Source organism: Argentina anserina, chromosome 2, assembly GCF_933775445.1.
Source record: "Argentina anserina chromosome 2, drPotAnse1.1, whole genome shotgun sequence".
NCBI classification, from domain to species: domain Eukaryota; kingdom Viridiplantae; phylum Streptophyta; class Magnoliopsida; order Rosales; family Rosaceae; genus Argentina; species Argentina anserina.
The window spans coordinates 21,176,339-21,199,656 of NC_065873.1; the positions used below are offsets into that span (position 1 = coordinate 21,176,339).

The 23,318-nt window shown below is 37.8% G+C and overlaps 5 protein-coding genes across 5 annotated transcripts; 2 read left to right on the top strand and 3 right to left on the bottom strand.

Moving 5' to 3' along the window:
• Positions 1-268: 268 nt before the first annotated feature.
• Positions 269-685, bottom strand: LOC126784160 (uncharacterized). Its single transcript, XM_050509645.1, has one exon. It carries the CDS (start codon positions 683-685, stop codon positions 269-271), a length of 417 nt encoding a protein of 138 aa, XP_050365602.1.
• Positions 686-7,114: 6,429 nt separating this feature from the next.
• Positions 7,115-9,487, top strand: LOC126785284 (rho GTPase-activating protein 2-like). The gene is made up of 4 exons (XM_050510921.1): positions 7,115-7,540; positions 7,951-8,071; positions 8,149-8,499; positions 8,604-9,487. Exons 1-4 carry the CDS (start codon positions 7,224-7,226, stop codon positions 9,228-9,230), a joined length of 1,416 nt encoding a protein of 471 aa, XP_050366878.1. The 5' UTR covers positions 7,115-7,223; the 3' UTR covers positions 9,231-9,487.
• Positions 9,488-10,438: 951 nt separating this feature from the next.
• On the bottom strand, positions 10,439-14,166 carry LOC126785285 (RNA-binding protein BRN1). Its single transcript, XM_050510922.1, has 9 exons — positions 13,830-14,166; positions 13,591-13,673; positions 12,658-12,709; positions 12,374-12,499; positions 12,222-12,301; positions 11,794-11,973; positions 11,210-11,552; positions 10,976-11,119; positions 10,439-10,902 (listed from the first exon to the last, which is right to left on the bottom strand). Exons 1-9 carry the CDS (start codon positions 13,999-14,001, stop codon positions 10,775-10,777), a joined length of 1,308 nt encoding a protein of 435 aa, XP_050366879.1. The 5' UTR covers positions 14,002-14,166; the 3' UTR covers positions 10,439-10,774.
• A 4,251-nt stretch (positions 14,167-18,417) lies between these two features.
• On the top strand, positions 18,418-19,830 carry LOC126784754 (GDSL esterase/lipase At4g10955-like). The gene has a single exon (XM_050510252.1). It carries the CDS (start codon positions 18,418-18,420, stop codon positions 19,828-19,830), a length of 1,413 nt encoding a protein of 470 aa, XP_050366209.1.
• Positions 19,831-20,461: 631 nt separating this feature from the next.
• Positions 20,462-23,208, bottom strand: LOC126783469 (uncharacterized). Its single transcript, XM_050508945.1, has 9 exons — positions 23,118-23,208; positions 22,800-22,919; positions 22,497-22,558; positions 22,172-22,408; positions 21,903-22,070; positions 21,710-21,759; positions 21,237-21,369; positions 21,003-21,040; positions 20,462-20,927 (listed from the first exon to the last, which is right to left on the bottom strand). The coding sequence occupies exons 2-9, from the start codon at positions 22,912-22,914 to the stop codon at positions 20,831-20,833; spliced, it is 900 nt and encodes a 299-aa protein (XP_050364902.1). The 5' UTR covers positions 22,915-22,919; positions 23,118-23,208; the 3' UTR covers positions 20,462-20,830.
• Positions 23,209-23,318: the final 110 nt, after the last annotated feature.

The window sequence follows — 23,318 nt, forward strand, 5'->3', positions numbered from 1 at the left end:
AGAGAATTATACAGACAACAGGTAGAGAGAGAGAGAGAGAGAGAGAGAGAGAGAGAGAGAGAGAGAGAGTAAACAGTGAACATATATATCTGAATCTGTTATGTACAATTGCTGTCACTAAGAAATAAAGAAATGTGTAACACAAACACTTTTGATTTTCCTAGTCTGCTTGATTTATCTAAGCTTTCCCCAGACTAAATTCCAAAAGCAAAGTAAGAAATAGAGATAGAGATCCTCTCAGGAAAAAGATATATAGAGCCAACCAGTATCATGATGCCAAGCAAGTCTCCCAAAACAGCTTGCTCTTTTCCACCTCATTCAACATCTCAAACTCCTTTGTTGAATCTACAGAAACAGTTGATTTCAGCTGGTGCCCCCATCTCTGATAAACTGAAGACATTTCCACTTCCTCTTCCTCCTCATGATCATCCACGTAACTTCGATATTCTCGAACACCACGATCATCTTCGTCATCATCATCGATTATGACGAGCTCATCAGCACTGGAAATATCAGCTGAGTCCCAGCTGCATGACTCAGCATCATCCTCAGCCATGGGAACATCAGAAACAACCTCATCAGCAGCTTCAGAATCCCCACTATCCTCAAAGAGCAAGAAAGGAGTGACATCCACATTAGCTTGATCACTCTGCTTCTTCCACCCAAACTCCATGTTTCTCTCCATTATGCCAAAACATGAATTAGGGAAATCGATCCATTTCCAGCATTAAATTCTTTTAAGGTTGCACAGGAGAATAGGGTAGGGACTAAAAAAAGCGAAATAGCATTCTTTTACGGCTGTCTTGGTTTGACACTTCAGAAAAAGTCGTGGAGGGCTCAAAACAAATATACTGCTATATATTTTTTCTCAATCAAATCAGAGATCATCTATGATAAAGAAATGGAAAGGAAGGACTTGGTGATATGAGCAATTGGTATATACTGAAACCAGGTGGCTGGCTGGCTTCTAGAAGCTTTCGAAGGGAAAGACAACTAAGCTGGTATAATGCTATATATGGCTCCAAACCTAATCTTCTTCTAGATGGTTGGGAGAAGAGTAGGGTTTGCAGTTTACACTCATTTCACACGATATGTATTCGTCTTATTCAAGCCCACCAAGAAATTGCTTCTCCACGTGTCGGCCACTCTATTCCCATGTTTTTCAGGTTTTTACTATTACTGTGGGCTAGTGAAGTTTCCTTTTACCTTTCTGGCCGGTAGGATTGTAACAGGGTTTTAGTTGACTAAGCTTTCTAGTAAACTTATGGATGAAGCTGTTTATATATACGTCAAGTTTCTAGCTTTTCCATGACGTTAGTACTAGCCAGAAGAGTCTGTAACAATAGTTTTGTTTATGGTAGAAGACTTCGTCTTCAATCATCGAGTCAAATTGTACGTTGTTTAATAGAATCTATACGTACTACTGGTGTTGTTTACCAATTTTATACACCCAAACTGCTAGATCAACTTTAAATTAAACTCACCTCTTAAAATTACACCAAACTTATTTAATAGGTTGAATTTTTTCTTTAAAAAAATAATTTAGACTTAAATAAGAGAACCTTATACTTGTGGTATTTACTAGATGTGCAACTCACCAAATACAAAAATCATAAAACTCATAAATGACATGTTTCACATGATTGAAGCATTTACCATTTTTTTCCAAACCCAACTATGAATAAATAAACTGAATTCAATATCTACTCCTTGATTGCAGCGCCTGATATTGATTTCATTCTCATATATGAATAATATGATCAGAGCAACAAAAATTAATATAGGGGGGGATCTTGAGGTTAATCTCCTCATATGAACCTAAGTAGAGGGTGTTTTCAATCAATATCTCCACCTTTATTCATGATATATGTGATATAAATAAATCGCTCAATTGGTGAGTAGCGTTGCTTTGTCGACAACTTCTCCATCTGCTTATTCCAGTTTTATTTTTCTTTAATCTGCTTGGTAGGTATTAATTTTTCAATTGTATAAGTTGTATGTGTTTGTTGTTATGGGGTTCAAGTGTTATAGGGTATGACTCAAATATGAGTTCTATTAAATAGGTATATGTGATTTATTGTTGAGTTGAATCTATTTTGAAGTGTATTCTACCTAGGAAATTAGTTGTTGTACTGTGTGTTAGACGACAGTGTGTGATGGTTGAACATGGAAGGGAGGTGATTTTTCAAGGTAAGGTACGTACTGTCGTACTTAATGGTTTTTTTCTTATGTAATATGTATGTAACTTCTATTCAGTAGATTAATTTTGTGGGATATGTAGATTGTTCCTTGCATATAGGTTAATTATCATTTTTGCGGAGGCAAATCTTCTGTTGTATAGGATTCTACCTCTAAGGTAGGAAGTGTGGGTTCTATAGGTAGAGAGTGTGGGTACCTCTAATTTACGTACCTATGGTAGAATCCTATGGAATATGTACATATCTTCTTTTAAGTAGGTTAATTTTGTGGAATGTGTAGATTCTTCTTTGCATATAGGTAAATTATCTTTTCTACATAGGTAAATCTTCTGTTGTACAATATCTTTCCCCTTAAGTTAGGAAGTGTGAGTTCTATAGGTAGAGAGTGTGAGTTCTAACATACCTTGAAAAAAGGGAAATTAGATAACCATAAGAAAAAAAAACACAATTGAATAGGAAAGAATGTAAGACCATATTGAAAAATATGATCTGATAGCCTTGCAATGAAAAAAAAACAAAGGGACAAATTGACAGTTTTTTAAGGCATTCATGACTTGCTTTGATATATTAAGACAGAAATAACATAAATTTATTTATTTCGTTTGACTATTCTTTAAGATAAAGCGGATTTACTAAATTAAACATTTAATTTATACAAACATTAATGTTTATAAATGTTGCATGTTTTTACTAAAAACTTGTAATAACTATATTTATGGAGATATTTTCAATTTACATCAAGAATGGCAAAAACGTGAACTCAAATAAATAATTTAAATATATTAATTATAGAAAAAACCCTATAAGGAAGGTTGATATATGTTTTGGGTGTAGATTAAAAAAAAAAGGGTGTAGGTTTATATGAAAAATGGACTTGAAGGATGGGTTTATCACTAATTTGTTTTTATACAAAACTGAAGTCGGATTTGCATTTCTTTTACTATATTTTTCAGCGAGACATATTTATCGCACCTCACGTTATATATGAGACAATAGTAATGTAAATCAAAATTAGAATCGACCATATGTCAGCATCATGAAGGACAATAATCATAACGAAATTTGCATACATCTCCGACCAGTGATCCTAGAACAATAAGAACACTTGAGCAAACACTGCTAGATATCTATGAAGACCTTGACTTGTGGAAAACGAGTTCCTTATATATTCATTCATAGACAAAAACAAAGTTGGTGATTAATAGAAAGAAAGAAAATTAGATTGACCTAGCCCCTTACGAAACCATGTCAATTTTCCATCAAATTCTTGATAATGACGAAGCATTGAAGCTCAGAAACCTCTGAAGGAAACCCTTCAAATTAAACTTGTCCACGAAAAGTATACAAAACACTTGTCAAAATTCCATCAAAATCTACCAGCGTACGTAATTCATTCTCTAATGATCCATCATCTATGTCTCCAAATTCCAAATTGCCGACCTAAAGGCTTGCGAATTTGACTGATAATCAAATTGCCGTACGTACAGATGCAAGCTTTTAAAAGAACTTAACAACTACAACCAAAACAAAATCAAAATCATACTAAAAGATTTAGACGTACTGATATAATCATTGGCCTGAACAGAACCTCATAGAAATTACACGTTTAATAGGGTTGAATTGGCTCTTCTTATAGATCATCCATATACCTGGTCTTCTCTGCTGTTCCAATCGATCGTTAATTTCAATTTAGAATTCTGCTTTGTTTTCTAGTGTTCTGGTTGTTGTATTTGGCCAAAGTTATAGATGGAAAATATAATTGTAGGACACGAAAATCATTATATTCATTCATCTAGGCTCTAGCTGCAGTAGGTTGAAAGGTTCCACCGTTCCCGAATGAGACCTGTAATATTACACCCTTGAAACGTGAATTTTACGGTGCAGCATAAATTCTCAGAGCTTGATTTCAAAGAGAGAAGGAGACAGTGCATGTGCATGATCAAAATCAGAAAATGTTTAGTGGGTGGGTGGTAGGAAATAGTGAAACCTTTGCTTAATTGCCCTAATTTTATTGCCTGATTAATTTTGGTCTTAAACTTGGTAATAGAAGCTTGACCTTTTCTGTGGTAGGTCTGCTGGATCTGAATCTGGCATGACACCTATATGTTATTGTGAATAACATGTGAAAGTTGTATGATTGTATCAGACAAAATGTACAAGTTGAAATTATTTTGAGTCCTTTCATTTAAATTAGGTGTATTGATACATCTAAATCTTATATTATAGAGAACGTCTTGGCAAACAACGGTCAGATGTTATGTTCATTATATATTCCATCAAAGTTAAATCTAACGTCACAATGGTGGTATAAAAACAAGTAGTCTATAATGAACCTTAAACATGTGGATGTGATCGATGCGAGTTGTCAATGTGATTACCATAAGTTTTTTTTAACAATCATTACCATAAGTTTGTTATGAACAATTAGTAATTATTTCGTAAAATAGTAAGTGGCTCACATATATTAGATTTATGTTTCCCTTTTTCGATCATTTCGATTAAATATCAATAGTCTATCTTTATGTCGTTCTGATTCTATTTTATACACATAATACACCTTTATTTTGCTTCAAAATTGACTCTCAATATAGTTGGAGTATGTAATTAACAAAATAGTACGTGCCACCTTTCATATAGTACTGAGAATTTGTTAGAATGCCCAAAATTTATTTCATTTTCATATCATTCATACGAACGTAATGAAGGGCGAAACAAAATATATATATATATATATATATATTATATAAAGTTTAAAAAGTCAAAGACAAAAACATTTTGCAAAGTAGACAAAACCAAAAAAATCAACGCGTTCGCTGAGTTGCGAATAAATTAGGAAAAGTTTAGACATGGAGTTTTACTCAATCCACCCTTTACTTCATAGTCTTTCTCGGGTAAACATCCCCCTCTACTAAAAGTCTAAAACTATGTAAGTTGATAACCTTCAAAGCTTGCCCCTCTACATCAGAATAGACTATCTCCAGTCTCATTTAAGCAAAAATCATTGAATGAAGTAGGGTCACAAGTCTCATTCTTCCCTTGACCCAAATAACACAAAAGGCAAAGCGAAAAAAATTAACAAAAAAAACAAAAAACAAAAAAAAAACTCTCCATGAACAATTAGGAAACTTAAGCTGGGCTCAATTGGGCTAAAAGCTCTAATCTAGCAGATTGAAATATACTAGGCTCCATTCCCAAAACCCAAGCTGGATTGTATTCTTTGACCACTCTATCTAGCTCAACATGAAGAACATTTCATCAAAATAAACTTCATTAAATTATGAGAAAAGATGATAAGGATTGCATGCTGGACCTGTGAGAAATTCTTTCGCGCGTCAATCATACCACCTAACTCATACGACCGACGAATGAAAAAGCGACATGTGGCAATAATTTTTTACTTGACTTTTCTTTGATTCTGGATGAACGAGCCGGAGTTTTGCTTCTCCGATAAGATCACACCCGACCCTGACTCCCTGAGAAATAATCCAATCCCATATTCATGAGCAAACACACCAAGCATCAAAGCCAAACCCAGGTGCTCTCCATCTCCCTCTCCTCTCTTTTTCCCATCCTCCACCTCAATCTCCCTCAGATTCAACAACCCCTCCTTGCGTGACTGCATCTTCATCACCACCCAATCACTTCCCCGATGCTCCCACTCCATGTTAATTATCCTAGAAACCAAAACTTGAAACCGTACACATCCCACCACTTATGTCAAATTTCTGGGTTCTTTAAAAAGGACAATGGAGGAAGAGAAGTTAATTGGATCGAAGATGGTGTTTTCCGCCGGTCTATTTCTAATGCTAAATCGACGTGGATTAATGGCACACGTGTCAATAGAGGATTTGTCAGTCGCATAGACATGTGATGCGTTTGGTGTACACAAGAATTTCTCATGAATTTCTTCTGATTAAATTCGAGAAATAAGAAATAACGCTCTAATCCTGAAGGCATTTGAATATCTAAATTTTGGAATCATACCCAGTAGATTCAGATTCATATTATAGAGGTGTGTGGGACCAAAATTAGTATCGACATTGTCTAATGCTTGCACTACTTTACTAGACCAAAGTACCCAACACGTACATATCCAACCAAGATTCAACTATTTTATGAATGCATTATGCATGCTCCTCCCTCCTTACTTCACTAAATTGCCAATAAATTACACCAAGGTAGTATTGCTCTGGTGAAGATGATGATATGCTCCATATGTTATGACTCTTGCTACAACTATTTTATCCCACCCAATGATACTAGGAGAACTTAACTGGTCTCAAAATTACAGTCATCATTCATTATTTCGACTTATTTCATGTGTCTATGTACAAGGGATCATTTCACGCTTTTTTACAATTCTAAACTTTTCTGACGGATTCAACAACATTGCATCTGGTAATGATGTTGGAAAGTTACCGTGACTAATGAATGACGTACAAACTTGTAAGACAGTGGTGGATCTAAAGCATGCAAAATCCTAAACCATCCATGGAGCTCTCTCATAAGGATCCTCTCATGAATGCAAAGAGAAACTCCTGGTCCCTAATGTTTTAGGACAAAGTGACAAATATTTTGAAGAACAAGAGGAAAACTCTATATGCGATAACACCACTGAAAAATAGAAAACAAGAAACAAGAATTCAGTCCAATTTTCTTTCTTATATGAGCTAATGACATATAGGATTCCCTCCGAAATATCAAACCAGAAATCTACGATGATCCCAAACGATGTCATTTTCCATCACATTATGAGTTGCACGTGAAAGTTGGCTGCTACCCAGCAATGGCAATCTCTGTCATTACCTTCAACACTGAGGTTAAGTTCCCAAGCTCTGTAGATAAAGCAAGAATTTGAAACGAGTGGCCGTTTGATAACTTTATAGAAGTTGGGAAGAGCTTCAAAAACACCAACGGCTTCAATACCCAACACTTTCACTCTCAAAGACTTAAGCTTTGAACTTCTCCAACTCTCTCTTTCTTCACCACCAACATTCGTTCTTTGGTTCCAGAGAACAGGGAGAGATGACAGGGCTTGTGATGGTGACGAGGGGAGGAGGATGTGGTGGTAATTTCAAGGGTGTCAAAGGAGGGTCAACAAAGGAGGAGGAGCAGAACCAGCTCTCACTGGTGGACTTTCTGTTATCTGCTATAAGGAAATCCATGGTGGCTTGCCGGGTGGAGCAAGGTGAGGAGATGATCTCGGCCGTCCAGAACTTGGACATCAGCTGGCCTACGAATGTCAGGCACATCACGCATGTCACATTCGACAGATTCAATGGGTTTCTGGGACTTCCGGTTGAGTTTGAGGTTGAGATTCCTGGTCGTGTTCCGAGTGCTAGGTAAGCCAAGATCTTGTCTTTGGTTTTTTGGGTGGTGTTAAGTTTCTGAAGTTTGAATTAAGCAAACGTAGTTAGTTAGTTCATGGTTCTTTTTGTCTGTTGTAGAAGTTAGATCTTTGAGATAGTTGAAGTAACTCAAGTAAGTAGCAGTTTAATGATGAGATTGACTTGCATTTCAATCAGTTTAGCTAATCTTCAGTACATGTTTGGCTACTGGGAAAAGCTTCTAGAGCCAGTGTCTTAGTTTAGTTGATTTAGGAAACTAGGTGCTCTAACTGAGATGGAAGAGTTAGGAGCAAGTATAGAAATTAGATGTTTAAATAGAGCAAACAAATTAGGGTAGGAGTAAGTTTGTAATTGTTTTGTGTGTATCATGCGTAATCTGACTTGCAAATGATCTATTATTACAGTGCAAGTGTGTTTGGAGTTTCAGTGGATTCGATGCAGCTGTCTTTCGATTCGAAAGGGAATAGTGTGCCTACCATTCTGCTTCTAATGCAGGAGAGATTATATGCACAAGGAGGATTGAAGGTACAAGATTTTGTGGTTTCTGTGTATCAACGCGTGTTGTGCACTTGGTGTGAATGTCTCATATTTGGTTTTTGCAGGCTGAAGGAATATTTCGAATAAACCCAGAGAATGGCCAAGAGGAGATTGTGAGAAGCCAACTGAACAGAGGCATTGTGCCCGATGATGTTGATGTTCATTGTCTGTCTGGTTTGATTAAGGCTTGGTTTCGCGAGCTTCCTTCAGGAGTGCTAGATGGACTATCCCCTGAACAAGTTCTTCAGTGTGAGACAGAAGAGCACTGCGTTGAGCTTGTGAAGCAGTTGAAGCCAACTGAGGCTGCATTGCTCAATTGGGCCATTGATCTGATGGCTGATGTTGTTGAGGAAGAAGAATTCAACAAGATGAATGCAAGAAACATAGCTATGGTTTTTGCTCCAAACATGACTCAGGTAATCTAAAGACCTAAACCCTACAGGAAAGATTTTCCTTTTGGTTAGTACTGCTAACAATAAAGATAGATCATTAATTGGTTTGCAATTCTTTTCCATACCAGATGTCTGATCCATTGACGGCATTGATGCATGCGGTTCAAGTAATGAATTTGCTTAAAACCCTGATTACAAAAACACTTAACGAGCGTGAAGAGACTGTAAGCGGATCATATTCACAGTCACCCATGTCATCTTGTTCATCTGAGGGTCAAACAGATGAAGAGTTTGATAGCCAGCAAGAGGTTGAAAGCAGCTCCGAGTTCATGAAGACTTCTTCACCATCTGATTATGATGCAAATGGCAGCAGCAGCAGCAGCAACGGTGAAGATGAATCTGAAGTGAAGTTACTGAATGAAATAGAAGAATGCTTACGACAATTGGATGAGAATAAACTTTCATCGAATAGCTTGGGAATGTTGGGCGAACTAACATGCGAGTTCCAGGGTGAGTGTCTCTGTCCTCAGAGTTGCTCCGGCTTCAATGTGGAGCCTGCCACATCCTTTACTGATAGCAAAACTAGGAATTCTGGCTCTAGTACAAGTGATGGGGAAGAAGACTCTGCGACGATACCTGCGGCAGAGGACTGTGATATTGAAAACCAGACAAGCATAAATGAAATGGAGATGGTGAACAGACCAGTGGAGTCTGTTTTGCCTATGCCATTGGCTGCATCTACTGAATCTGTTTGACTGGCATTTCAAGTTTCCAGTGTTCCAAAATTACTACCCTCTTCTTCTACGATTGTTTGTGACTTGTCGTCAGCTGCTTGAGTTCAGCTTTGGGCTGAACTTGTGCTTGATTTGTAATAGAATAGGACCTCTAACAGTAACATTTACTTAAAATGTTTGATAGTTAGGAGTCTAATCCCGTTACCATATATATGGTAATCTGTGTGGAAGTTTTCCAGTTAATTTTTAGGGAGCCTGTCAATGTCTGGTGAAGTTAATGCTTGTATTTAATGAAATTAAACTTGTGTTTCAATCTGATTATTTCATCATGCTTTTAGCTCTTTTCATAACCAAATTTCCTTGCCAAACAAGCTTATAGGATGTTGTTGGCTTGAAATTTTGCATTATTCTTAATTTCTTATCCTGGAGATATGAACATATGAATAGAAGTAGCATCAGCAGTGCTCCTACGAACAAGATTTATCACAAGTCGATCAACACCATGCTCTCTCTCCTCACATAATCACCCAATTCATATTGATTGTTCAAATTCAATACATACAATACTTATCAGAAATGAGATGTATCAATACCAGAGACTGAGGTCTTGTGTTACAAATTACAAGAATAGGAAGAGTGGGAAAACTCATTGCATACGCGAAAGAAAGAGGGGGGTTTCTAAGGTTCTGGATCTTACCTTCATCAGCAGCAATCCAGAGTGCAGGAAAGGCCCTTTATATAAGTCTAACATGAGGCACAATCTCAACAGGTCAGTTTTCATCTGGTCTTATCATCATCTCAAAGATAGTTCAAAGATAACACTCAGCACAATTTGAAACAGACCAAGAGCATATCAGCATGGTAGATGTTAACTATCCCACAAAAAAACTCCAACAATATACATAAACAAGTATATATAGTAACCTAAATTTCACAGGAAGAATCTCTACTATCAAAGTATCAATCACATGAACAATATTAACATATAGAGCTGTTGCACAAGATCAAGTGATTTTTAACAAGCACTTCATATCACATCTATTTTGGCATGCCAAACTAAAACTACATACAAATACAGAAGATGAGGTAATTAATGCCTGCCTAACTATAACTCGGAAGTAACTGATTGCAACCAGAACACACCCAGAAACTTACTGTATATCTTACGTGATACCAGGCAACAACAGAAAGTTAAGAAATAATAGATAATATGAAATTAAGTCTTTGGACTGCGGAAACAAAAGAATCAGGGATCAATATTTATGAATATTTATACAATGAGACGTTCGGGAGGGAAGAATGAATAAATTGATAGTTACTGTCTAAAAGAACTTTGATGATTCACAAATTACAGTGTATTGGTACAGACGTATAGTATGCACCATGAATTACAAGTTTTCAGGCCTTTCATACTTTGAGGAAACTACAAGCAGGATGGAATAAACGATATCATTGCAAATCATCTAATTCCATCCCGCAATGTTGTTGCAGCGACTCCATACATCCAATTTGCATGCGACCACTTGCAATAATGAACTTGCGTCCTTCCATCACTGACCGTGAAATTAATAGGATTTGTTCTGCTTGTTATCTCTCTTAAGCTGAACCTTTAATTTCTTACCACTTAATTGGTATCCATTCATAACAGATATAGCAGATTGAGCAGCCTCTTGTGAATCGTAACTTACAAATCCTGCAAATATACACTGCTTAGACAACAAAATTTACACAACTCACATGAAATTTTGCTAGAGAAATTATCTCACCAAAGCATTTGCTGACACCGGTTGCTTTATCAACAAAAACCTTGGCACTCAAAACTCTACCAAATCCTTGAAAGGCATTAGCAAGCTCCTCGTCTCCAAATTCTTGAGGTATGTGATATATAAATAAATTAGCACCAGGAGGACCTACGTAACAGAAAACAGAATGATTGACGAATACCACCACCAATAACTTTCTTGTTAATCTGAAAAATCAACACATGTATAGATAACAACCTTCAACCTGACACCTGGAACTTCTACTAGCGCCTAAAGATGTGGCTGCGTTACTGTTCACAACTAGAGGTGACAAAGAACCTGGTGAGGCGCTCAATGGCCGGGGACTCATCATTCCTCCCGGATATACCATTGGATGCTGAAGACCTGGAGCCGCAGGATAACCAGAACCCAGGTAACTTGGACGCATAGCAAAATTTCTAGGGGCAATATTAGGAGGAAGGTCAGGTGTAATTCGGTGCAACGCGGTTCCTTGATTTACAGGGGATACCATATTATGGAAACCTGGTTGATTTTGCAGTGCTGGCAAGCGGTACTGCATAAGGCCATAAGTTCCAGGAGCCTACAGTGGAATGAACAATGATCAATTCATATGCTGCTAACCATGTTAGTCATTATACTGATAAACCAGAATTCAAAAAGGAAAAAAATAAAAAAAATAAAAAGACCATCGAACATTAAGAGCATATAAGGCCTGATCCTTGAGATTTTGAAGAACAGTTACAAAGATGCTCAAGAGTTCCTATTGCTACTGGGTAAAAAAACAGAATAAGTAAATTATGGCATAAAGGAATTGCATTCACCTGAATACTATAACCATTATATGAGGGAACATAACCCATAGGTAAGGCTCCAAATAAAGATGGAGGTTGTGAATCCGATATTGGCACATTAGCACCCTGAGAATGAGCTTTCTGAGCTCTCCGCGCTAGTCTTTCCTTTTCTGTGTCAGCCCATTTGACAACCAATGGAACACTTGAACCCTGATAATGCAAGACATACCAATCATGAATTCAACTGAACCAAACATATCACTACACAGAACCGCTTAGAAGACTGCTATTCGATTTGATACACTGATCGCTGACTTATCAGCTGACCAAATTTCTGACTCATCAATCATCAGCATAATTCATTCAATCAGAACAGAGACGTTTCTACTAATATGTGGGTCTTTATAAATACTAAAGGCATTTTCTCCCACTGCAACATCAATGTATTAGACACAGACCTCCATTTTGTGTTTTCCATTAATCTCTTCCAGGGCAGCAAGTGCTTGTTCTTTCGTCTCATACTTTAAAAATGCACAGCCTGACAAGTAGAGAGAAAATCAGTTATGAACTACCCAAGAAATAAACCTAACATATAGGAACGCTAATTTACCTTTGCTCGTTTGCTGAGAACCCCTTAATAACTGTAGGTCCTTTACTGTTCCGTATTTAGAGAAAAGATCGGATACTTCAACTTCAGAAACATTCTTAGGAAGCATACCAACAAAGAGCTTATGTTCTGAATTGCAGGGATAGATGGAGAATAATTAAGGTCCATTCCGTTATAGAACATTAAACTATATGAAACAATTGAAATGCGAAAAGGTATTGATTCAAACAAACTTTGTAAAAGTAGTCTCAAGGAAAATTGGGTAACCGAATTATCAGATATCACACCTAGTCTTTCCAACTCGCCATCAGCATACTTCACTTGCAACGGACTCGATGCCTGAATTGGACAAAAGAACAGAGCAGCTATCAACAAAAATGAGACAAAACGATTGAACGTGTTCTGAAAAGTTTCCACTGGCATAGGGAATTCAATTAGACAACAAAATCCGTTTTAGTTAACATTATATCTTCAATCAAATTACTCTGTTGAACAACATTCATTAGATGGCATGGGAACGAGCCCAGTTCTTTCCTGGGAAACTACTTGAAGGTCCAGCAAGGCCTACAAAGATCCCCCAGTTGCTATAAAACCTATGCCTGGAAGATGCCATGATGCTTGCCTAATTATAGTTCAGTGATCTATACTTTCTTATATGGTCTGACCAAGGTCACTGTGTTTCATCAGCTATACTCATCAACCACCATTAATGTTAGTAAACTAACTTGCCTCATTTTCAATCCACTTCTCAATGCAATGTTTCTAAATATCTCCCTAAGGCTTAAACCCAGAATAATCAGATCTTAGCTTCAACTAGTTCACATGAACCAATTCTACTTTGACTTCGTGGTAAATGTATGGCAATGCTCTGATATTCCACTGCAAGTTGTCAGCGGCCTAATACGCATCACCATGTACAAATCGTTTTCAGTTTGATTGTAATTGCAGCATTTTATGAGTTATGACTTAAAATTCACAGCATTGTTACACTAAATGATTAATGTCAAGAGTTCAATACACATTGCTATCCCTCTTCGCCAAATTGTGATTAGTAACTCAGCATCAGATTCTTAGCACGATAAAGGTCAACTTAAAAACAGTAACACTAATTAAGCACACAGATTCGAATCACATCGAACTTAACGAAGCTATGAACTTAACGAAGCTATGAACTTAGAACTTAGAAACAAGAAATGCATTAACAGAGATCCGAAACTAACCCCAGGCAATGTCTTCTTATTATGACATGCATTGACCGCCTTATCCGCTTCCTCCCTCGACGGACATATCACAAAGCAGCACCCTGCACACCACCAAATCAAAACCACTCAATTAGTCCTCCAACCACGCCACTCAAATCGCCGCGAATCTCGCCGCGAATTACTCACATTCTCCTCCGTAACCAAAATATAAAAAAACCAGCACACATTTGAAGCGAAATTTGGGGTGCGGGACGAACCTCTAGACGCGCGCGTGGTCTTGTCCTTGATGACGTTGACCTCGTCGACAAGAGAGAACTCTTGGAACATTGTAAGGAGTTGAGCTTCGTTCATGTGCTTCGGGACTTGCCCGACGAACAGCTTCACGCTCTCTTCGCTGTTCGGTCGCCCCTCCTTCCTCCCCTCCGCCATTACTTGCCCCCTTCTTCCTTCTTCTTCTTCTTCACTCAAGCTCTCTCTCTCTCTCTCTCTTAACTTCCTCCCTCTTCGGTTGTTTTGTGTTCGGTTTCTCTCTCTAGATTCTCTCTCTCCCCTGTAAAAAGGGATTTTCGATTTTGAGTTTTTTTGTTTCTCTCTTCGCGGAGTCGTCTCAGGCAAAATTGGGGATCTCTTCGTTTTTTTTTTTTAGATTTATTATGCTCACCTGGCCCTTGGATTTGCTACTTATTTACGGCGATGCCTTGCGGAGCAGTTCCAGTTCAATTATCAACGTCTTGGGGTCGATGTACACTGCGCAGTTCGAGTGGTGGGTGATGTTACTTCTTTGCCCTTGCATTTGTCTTTACCGGAGGACATTACGAAGTGTACCCCTCTTTGCATATTTATTGTGGATAAATAGTTTTTCTCTTTTCGCCTATTATTTAATAAAGAGAAGAACATGATCCATGCTCTCGAGTAAAGACTGAAACACATTTTGTTTGGTAGCATCGGTCATCTCTTTATATGTGATAGCTCATGAGTTCGACTTACAATAAATTAATTATTGTATTTCAATTGTGTATGTTTATGTGTTTGTTAAAAAATATATGTAAATTGTAACTTTAAATGATAAGATGTCAAAATATTATAAAATACACATAAGATCATTTAACTGTTATTATGATACCGCGGTCATTATATTACACATGTATAGCCGTATGGGGTTTCTAAACTTAGTTATCCCACACATGACAACCATTCATCAATCAAATCTCACTTACTAATAAATGTGTTGGTACTTGGTAGAGACAAGATAATGTAGCAAAATTTTAGAAAATAAATGAAGGGTAGCAAGACAAACTTTTGGTCACTTTATATTTTATATTTGTGTATAAAGATTTAATCATTGTCAATCCTTCCCTCCCACTTGGTTTGCACTTTTAATTTAAAAACAGCGACATGTCATTAGGTAGCTCAATTTGGGCAAATACAATATGACCCCAACAAGAAGCACCACCCATGCCATGCTCATCTATGCTTGCCCCTGGTTTTTACTTCATTCTCAACATTCCCAAATATGCAAAAACAACAGCAACAAACACACCAATGATTAGTGAAAAAACAAACAGACAGAGGAATTACCCGTGGGTAATATGGTGATTTTGGGTGGTTGACTACAGAACAACATAAAGAATGAGGTCATTTCAGATGAAAAGGGGAGGAAAAGGTTCTGGGCGGAAGGGAGGGGCAGAAGGGTAAATAAAGGGGAGGAGTGGTAGGGAGGGTAGTTAAGCGTGAAAACGGGTGGCAAAAGGATAAGAACGCCAGACTGTCCCGCCAAAGAGGCTGCTGTAGGAAGCAGCACCTCCTTCTCCAAGGTAGTGCCACTTCAACACAATAAACGTTACAACTTGCACTAGCTTCTGCACAGTAGTCAAAACCAGACAAATTGTGACTCTGAGTTTCATACCTCCAATTTGAGCCTAATTTTTTTTGTAATGTGAGATCTTACTTGCCAATTTTGTTTTTAATAATTTCGTTCCCCCCTCCCCCCCCCCCCCCAATTTTCGGTTATACATATATCAAATTTATTAGAGTTTGACGTGACATGTTATGTTTGCACTCACCATACATAATATGTAGACTGAAAAGGATCATTGTCAAGAAATATAGTTTTGTCGTTTTGTCAGCATCATAAGTGTTTCATATATCAAATTTATCAAAACACAATACATTTTTTAAATTAAGGCTAGAGTGATTTACTACTCTGAAACTTGGGAACAATTTCTGAAGTATGGTTTGTCAAATTGTTGTGTCGCATATGGAAAATGCAATTTAATCCAATGTGGATTAATGTAGATTTATTGGCCGCCACCAAGATCCAGCTCACATCGTAAATGGGGTCCAAATTCCACCCTGCCATGCTGGACTATATCTTGGGTCAAAACACAAAGTGGGCCGAAGGTGACAAGAGCCTTTCCATTCAAATTGCAATGATTTGATGAGCTATACAACTTGACGTCTTCACCACTCAAGGATTTAATAGAACCATCAGCAGTTTTCCCACTAAGCTAGTATGGATTGTTAGGATTTATTTAACTCTGATTGTTCCTAAGCTAGTATATATTAAATATTAAATTATTAATATGCTGTCCTCGTCAACGCTCATGCTCAATTTCATATGCATGTTTTTCTATATACAAGAAACAAATATATAAACGAAAAAAATCACAATGACAACCTTTGCAAAACTGATCTAAATGGAATACTAGGAGAACAATAGTGGGAAAACAATCAAACCAAGAGTCTCCTAATGCAAACAAAATGGGTAGAGCGATCCTGACTAAGATTTACCAATCAATAAGCTAAAAAGTTTGTCTCACAAAAAAAATGTGTTGAAATTGAATGAAGTGAACTCGTGCAAGAGAAGTTTGGTATCTTCAACTAACTCATTTTAATGTTTTTAAGCTGCATTGAGTTTCTTAATACAATTAAAATCAAGTTTTATACTTATCAAGAGGGGGAGAGCTCCGTCAAAACCGGTGGTGCTCTAGGGTTTATAATTTTTTTTTGTTTTCCCTATGACGACACGTCCTTCGATGCTTCCGTTGGACGGGAGTTGTGGCGGGTCCATGGGGGATTAGCTTGGGGGGATGATGATGGTGAGTCTCTGGAGAGCGGCAACTCTAGTGTAGCCGGAAATCTGTTATGGTTTCAATGGCAGCGGCTAATCTTCAATGACGATGTTATGGCACTGATGGTGAAGCGATGAGTAGAGTTTTGTCAGAAGGTGGAGCGGGGCATGTGCAGAGATTAGAGAAGGAGAGGTGACTATGGCAATAACTACCTTGGGTTTTGTCCAGGTTGGATTTTGGTGTCTCGCCGCTGGGCTAGATTTGGACGAGTAGGGTGTCGCTACTATGCCGCAAACATGGTCAGAGCTTCTCTGGTGATGGCTTGCATCGAAGAACAACGGTTTCGTGATCGAAAGATTTATCCATGGCTTGTTGCTTCTTTGTAGATTCAAGGGAGGTGGGCATGTGTCATTGACCTTGGGTTGGGTCAATTATGTTTGTTTAGGTGGGCTTGGGTCTTTTGACCCATGTTTGTTTACTTTTTTTGTTTTTAGTTTTTAAGTGGTTTTTCTCGTCCATGCTCCTTAAGAGTGGGTTTAGGGTGTTGTTAGGTGAGGTTTGGTTATATTGTTGAGCGCACATGTGTTATGGTGCATGCCATTTTCAAGGATTATTTAAAATTCAGTCTTTTCTGGGTGTCAATGTAATGAGGATGTTGTCTTTGCAAATATGTTTGAGGGTTTGGTATTTGATGATATAAGAGCGGTTTTCTTCTTGAAATTGGTGACAAGTAGGTTATCGACTACTTTTAGAATTCGATTTGATTGGTTTGACATTAGGTCTTATTGACTCATGTCTATTATTTTTTGCAATAGTCATGTGACTAGTAGTGTTGGTCGAATGGAGTGTGGAGAATCTAGTTTCACCACCAAGTGTTCCTTATTGTAATCATATTTTGGAGATATATATATATATATATATATATTATTTTCTCATAAAAAAAGAAGCGTTTCTTTATACAATAGGTTTGTAATGGTTACTAGACCTTGTTGAAAATACGTGTATGTTCACACCGTGATAGTTCACACTTCGGTCAACATTCTAGCTAGTTAGTCAAATATGATCAATGCATTAACAGTTGTAGTACATTTGTGAGCTAGCACACTTGATAATCGCATTAAGTAGTCAAAATTGTAGCTGGTACGAAACTCTTAAAAGAATCTCAAATAGTATTACTAATTTGGCATTTTCTAACAATTTAGTAAAAATTAAGGTAGATTTGAAGTTCGGCAGAATTGTTAAAATGTTACTAAATTTGATATTTGTTGAACAAAATTGCTAAAGTTGTCAATTGACTCAAGCATAACTTAAAAACTAGCTAAATATTCATTCAGGTAGTGTTACTCTACAATGTGAGAATATTTAGCAATCATTGCTGGAACAACATTGTTAAATTGATTGCTAAAACCCACAAATTTTGCTAAATATAGCAACAACAACAGGTTTTATAAAAAATGTGGAATTATCGGTTTGCAATTTTTTTTATAGGAAAAACACCATTATTTGCTCCAACACCATTTTTGTCGTACCAGAAAAAAAATTCTTATATATTAAATTTCTAAAATAAAAAATTGAAAAGAAATGTTTCTTTTCATTTTAAAAGAAGAAGAAGAAATGTTTCTTTCCTTTTCTATTTAGGACGAGGAATGAATCAATCCTATTTAATTGAGGAATGAACCAAAAGTCCAAACCCTATTTATATCCCTAATAACACTGTTGCCGCACAACTCACCTATAGTCTTATGGTTTCTAAGATCGATCGAAAATCACCATAATGAACATAGCTCAAGGCCTCGTAAGAGGCAGCCTGCATTCGCTAGAAGCGGTTTGCAAGGCAGTTTGCCACTTTGTGTGGAAGCCGGCCGCCGTCGCCACCGCCGCTACTCTTGAAACGAAGATTACCTGTCACCCACAAAATCTTCTCCCCGAAAAACGAACTAGATTCGAGAGTCTTTTCTCCCTCCTGGATTGGATCACCGGAGGAAGCCGCCGCGGCTGTGATGCGGATGAAGTGATAGCCAAGGAGAAAACAGTAGTGGAAGCGAAGCCTCCTCCTCCTCATCCGGACGACTTTCATGTGTGCGGTCCTCGCAATGTGGCTCGCCCCAATTGGAGAGATCTCATCAGATCAAGTTGGAAGGACGACAAGTACAAGAGAAGCGTAATTGCATGCTTCACACACGCAATGTACTTGCTTGAGATGGACAGACAGGAGAAGAGAGAAGCAGCCTTAGCTGTTGCTCCGAAATGGTGGGAGCCCTTCAAGTATAAGCTCACCAAGACCCTTGTAGACGAAAGGGATGGATCCATTTTCGGCGCCATTCTGGAATGGGATCAATCTGCAGCACTTGGTGATTTTGTTGTCATGAAACCAAGTGGCGCATCGAGGGCGGTTTTAGCCCTGAGAGGCACATTGCTCAAGTTTCCGACGATTAGGAGCGACATTGAAGATGACATTCGTTACGTTACGTGGGAGAGCTTGAAGGGTTCTGTTAGGTTTGGAGTGACTTTGGAGGCTTTGAAATCAGTGGCAGAAAAGTATGGAAGTGAAAATGTGTGCATTGCAGGTCATTCATTAGGAGCTGGTTTTGCTCTACAAGTTGGAAAAGCATTAGCTAAACAAGGGATGTATGTAGAAACTCATCTGTTCAATCCGCCTTCGATTTCACTAGCACCAACCTTGAGGTATATTAGAAAGAAAGCAGGATTTGTTTGGGACAGGTTTATGTCAGTGCTTCATTTGAAGATTGATCAGAGTCATGTTAAACACAGTGAGGTAATAGTTGGGGATGATAAGAAGACTATTGATTTTTTTGGGTTCAAGAATTGGATACCAAACTTTTCGGGTTTAATGAATCGCAGCACGGGTTTGGTAAAATGGTTGCCTCATCTGTATGTGAATAAAAGTGACTACATCTGTTGCTTCTATGCTGACCTTGACGAGGTAACAGAAGGAAATGATGCTGGTGAGAAGAAGAATGTGTGTCGGAGAACAAATGGGCAAGTTGCAGCGAAGCTGTTTGTGATGTCAAAGCAAAATCAAAGGTTTCTAGAAGCACATAGCTTACAGCAATGGTGGTCTGCAGATTTGGAGCTTCAGATGGCTCTCCACAACAGTAAGCTTGTCAGAAGGCAGCTGAGATCCTTGTATAGCCTTGCAGGTCCTCAACATATACTTGCTAGATAACATGGGCGCCTTGTTTCCATTGTTTGATGAACAAATTGTTTCTTGCATGTGTATGTTACTTTTCAGTAATTTGGTATTTCATATTGTCTACTGCGTTTGCTTAGAATAAAACAAAAAAAAACTAGTCGAAATTTTAGATTTGCATTTGAAGTTTTTTGGTATCTCAAATTGTTCTCTTGTCAACTGTTTGGACTTAGGTGTGAAGTAGTCTGATAAGCTCCAATAGAGAAAGCAGAGCAGGAAGTTCTGGAATTCAAGGCTTGTTTTGAAAACAAACACTAGCTAGATGTTTTGATACATCAGCTTTCTTTTGCTCACAGCCTCAGAAGCAATGTGGTAACAAAGAAAGCCTCCCTAACTATCTACCAAATGCTTGTTGATGACTACCTGGAAGTTCCAAATTATCACCACTGAGCAAAGGTAAGATCATGAAAGTGTGTTTTCAAAACAAGCCGCCCTTGCTATCTAGCAAGTAGCAAGTGTTTGTTTTCATTGCTGTATGAATAAATAGTTATTGAAAACTAATCAATACATCAAGTATCACCTAGTGGTTTTTATATTCGATCAGACAAAGTCGTGAAAATGTTGCTCATATAAAAAAAGAACTATGAACTGAACTGATGAAAATATATCATGACAAAATGCATCTGCTTTATTATTATTGCAACATAAAATGAAGATACAAGTGTTGCAGTTCTCGAAGATACTGTTCTGTTCAATAGGATACATCCAGCCGATTTAAAATTGTTGGATGCATGATGATGATACACAATATAAAGTTATACGGATCAAATAATTGGACCCTCGCCAATTGAGGGGTATAATGATATGCAGGGATACCATTCTCAAACAGATTTCCTTCATAACTGTACTTCAAAAATCAGCTAAAAAGTTGAACAAAGCTTCTAGTAAAACAAACCAACCGAAAATGGGGAGAGGAGAGAATTTTCTTTATATATAGCAGTGGATATGCAATTGCAGACTAAATCCCGTGGCTTGATTAGATTGCTTTCAATCCAACAAGCTCACGCAGCTGCTCACAGACTACAAAGGTAATTGTCGTTTGTGGACCCAATCTCGCAAACATTGCAAGGCTCCTGAAAAATAAAGTGGTTTTAGATTGCATGGAATCAATATACAAGGCTGTATCCAGAGCCTGAAAAGAAACTCACCCCTTGTAAAGACCTCTAGGGCCTTCTGTACGCAAGACCTGAAATAAGGACATGGTCAAATTGTTAGTTTAGGGACTGAGGTTCAAGATGATCCACAAAGTCTAAGAAATTTGGTTTTGGAAAAGCTGTCAGATGCTCCTATATTTTGTGAAACTCTGCTATAGGAAACAATGAATGGAACTTAATAATAAAGCAAAAACTGTGCAGTAAGAAAGAATAGTTTCGACTTCATACCTGATATGCACACTGAAATCCATTCCTATAGCTTCCAACTCCTTTCGATTCCTGTTGAAGCATGAGACGGGTTTTTATCATGTCTACAGGTGCTGTCAGGAGGGTACTCACCAAGCCTGCTACTGTGCTCGAACTTCATAAAGTGCAGAATATATATTGTTAGTTTTGTAAAACAAATTTCATAAAATGATGTTAAAAACTTGTTGCTATCAGAACATGAACAGCACATATTCTAAACACAAACAAAGACAGTATCTGACACAGAAAAACTCAATACAAACACAAGTTTCCAAATCAACTAGCCCCAAATTGAATATATTATCCAATTTCATCTTATTTTACTGAGTGTTTCCATGTATTTTAATGACCCTGACTTCAAATGGTAACGGCATACAATGTCAATCTCTTCCCTTGAAGAACTGGAAAAATTTCATACAATAAAATGTAAATTTTATATGCATACGGTGTCATACGTGAGATGTAGATGGAATCCTTCTTCAAGTGGCGTCCGCCTAACCAACATCTGCAATAATAGGAAGTTGATGGAATCAAAAGGGAAGCTAAAACACAGTTACTGTTCATACCAGCAATCAAACATTAATGATTAGTAACTGGAAATTACTTCGTTGATATTCAAAGTGAAAAAGAGCATGCTTAGAACTTGACCCGCTTGGTTTCATCATAGGTTGCAAGTTGTGTTGCAGTCAATGTAGCAGCTCTAGCCATAGCAGGGCCAACCCCCTTCCAAAGAGCTTTCACTCCCTCTTCAGAAATGATTGCACGCAGTTCCCCAGCTGCACCTTTTCTCAAGTTTGGATTCATCTGTAGTCGCACCTAATGGTAGGAGGCAAATGACTTCTTAACTCAAGTTTGAAAAATGAAAAAAGAAAAAAAAGGAGAGAATAAGTTCAAAAGGTCTTGCATGATGCTACTACCTTCAAAACCTCAACAGGATTCGTCAATGCAGTAGCGATTGCACCAGCAAATCCTGCGGATCCAATCTTAACAAAAACATTGTTGGACCCAAAAGCCCAATAGCAGGCATACTTTGAAGGTTCATACAATCCTAAACGGAGACCTCCATACAGCACAGACCTTGTCAATGCAGGTGTCAGTCCCAGATACAAAAATCTCGGTCCTTCATTCTTAAAAACTTGAACAAACAATGGTCCCTGTACAACACCCTCATGAAGTCATTATCAATCTACCCCAATCCATGCAAGCAAGAATAAAGTACCAAGACAAGCTAGGGAAATGTACCATTCCAGTAAGAGGACCTTTCTGCCCGACAAGCTGCATTTGCAGCCTAACTTTGAGCACATCTGTATCATCAAAACAAACGTTAATCTCCTTGCTTCTATATACCAACGTAAACCTCATCAACAACTTGTTCATATAATTGATGCATGTCTGAAGCTGTTCTATTACCAAACAAGACTTTCAACAAAATATAAGCTATGAAACTATTAATGCAAGTTACGCAACATAACAAACATCACGCTAAACAGACAACCAACACAATGGAAAGCTCAAAAAGTGAAACAGTAATTTCAAATAATTTACCTAAAGGGTGAGTGACTGTAGTAGCCACAGCAACGGAGAGTCCACTTGTACCGAAATGATAGGCCACACCGGACGGTGAAACCAACCCCCAACTCGGCTTCCCATCCGCTTTCATTCTCCCTGAACAAAAATTACCACACACAGTTAAACACTGAATTCCAACTCTCTGTTGGAAATCTCGAACACCTGCGATCGCAGAGAAAGTTGAAGCCTTTGAATAAAGAAAAAAAAAGAGCTTAAGTTCATTTACCAAACCAACACAGTTTTGATATCAACAATAGAAATGTAAAACTCCGGCGGTAAAAAGAATCAGACAACCTGAAGAAAGCCCAGATTTTCCGGACGCAGATTTCGCTTTTGGCTTCCGAGTTTCTCTCCGGTCAAGTTTAGACACCTCCGACTTTTTCGGCTGCGCTGTTCGAAATAAGAAAATTTGGCTAGCACAACGACGCACCGGTTTTTATATCCGTCTTCCGCTAAAATGATAAACGACACGTCGTTTTTGTTTTTTGGGCTTTA

Coding starts and splice junctions, on each gene's coding strand:
- LOC126784160 (XM_050509645.1), bottom strand. CDS start 685: ATGGAGAGAAACATGGAGTTTGGGTGGAAGAAGCAGAGTGATCAAGCT.
- LOC126785284 (XM_050510921.1), top strand. CDS start 7,224: ATGACAGGGCTTGTGATGGTGACGAGGGGAGGAGGATGTGGTGGTAAT. Junction 7,541..7,950: donor GGTCGTGTTCCGAGTGCTAG/GTAAGCCAAGAT, acceptor CTATTATTACAG/TGCAAGTGTGTTTGGAGTTT. Junction 8,072..8,148: donor ATGCACAAGGAGGATTGAAG/GTACAAGATTTT, acceptor TGGTTTTTGCAG/GCTGAAGGAATATTTCGAAT.
- LOC126785285 (XM_050510922.1), bottom strand. CDS start 14,001: ATGGCGGAGGGGAGGAAGGAGGGGCGACCGAACAGCGAAGAGAGCGTG. Junction 11,974..12,221: donor ATGGAAAACACAAAATGGAG/GTCTGTGTCTAA, acceptor TTGCATTATCAG/GGTTCAAGTGTTCCATTGGT. Junction 11,553..11,793: donor ATAATGGTTATAGTATTCAG/GTGAATGCAATT, acceptor ATTCCACTGTAG/GCTCCTGGAACTTATGGCCT.
- LOC126784754 (XM_050510252.1), top strand. CDS start 18,418: ATGAACATAGCTCAAGGCCTCGTAAGAGGCAGCCTGCATTCGCTAGAA.
- LOC126783469 (XM_050508945.1), bottom strand. CDS start 22,914: ATGAAAGCGGATGGGAAGCCGAGTTGGGGGTTGGTTTCACCGTCCGGT. Junction 22,071..22,171: donor ATCCTGTTGAGGTTTTGAAG/GTAGTAGCATCA, acceptor TCCTACCATTAG/GTGCGACTACAGATGAATCC. Junction 21,760..21,902: donor CCTATGATGAAACCAAGCGG/GTCAAGTTCTAA, acceptor CTATTATTGCAG/ATGTTGGTTAGGCGGACGCC.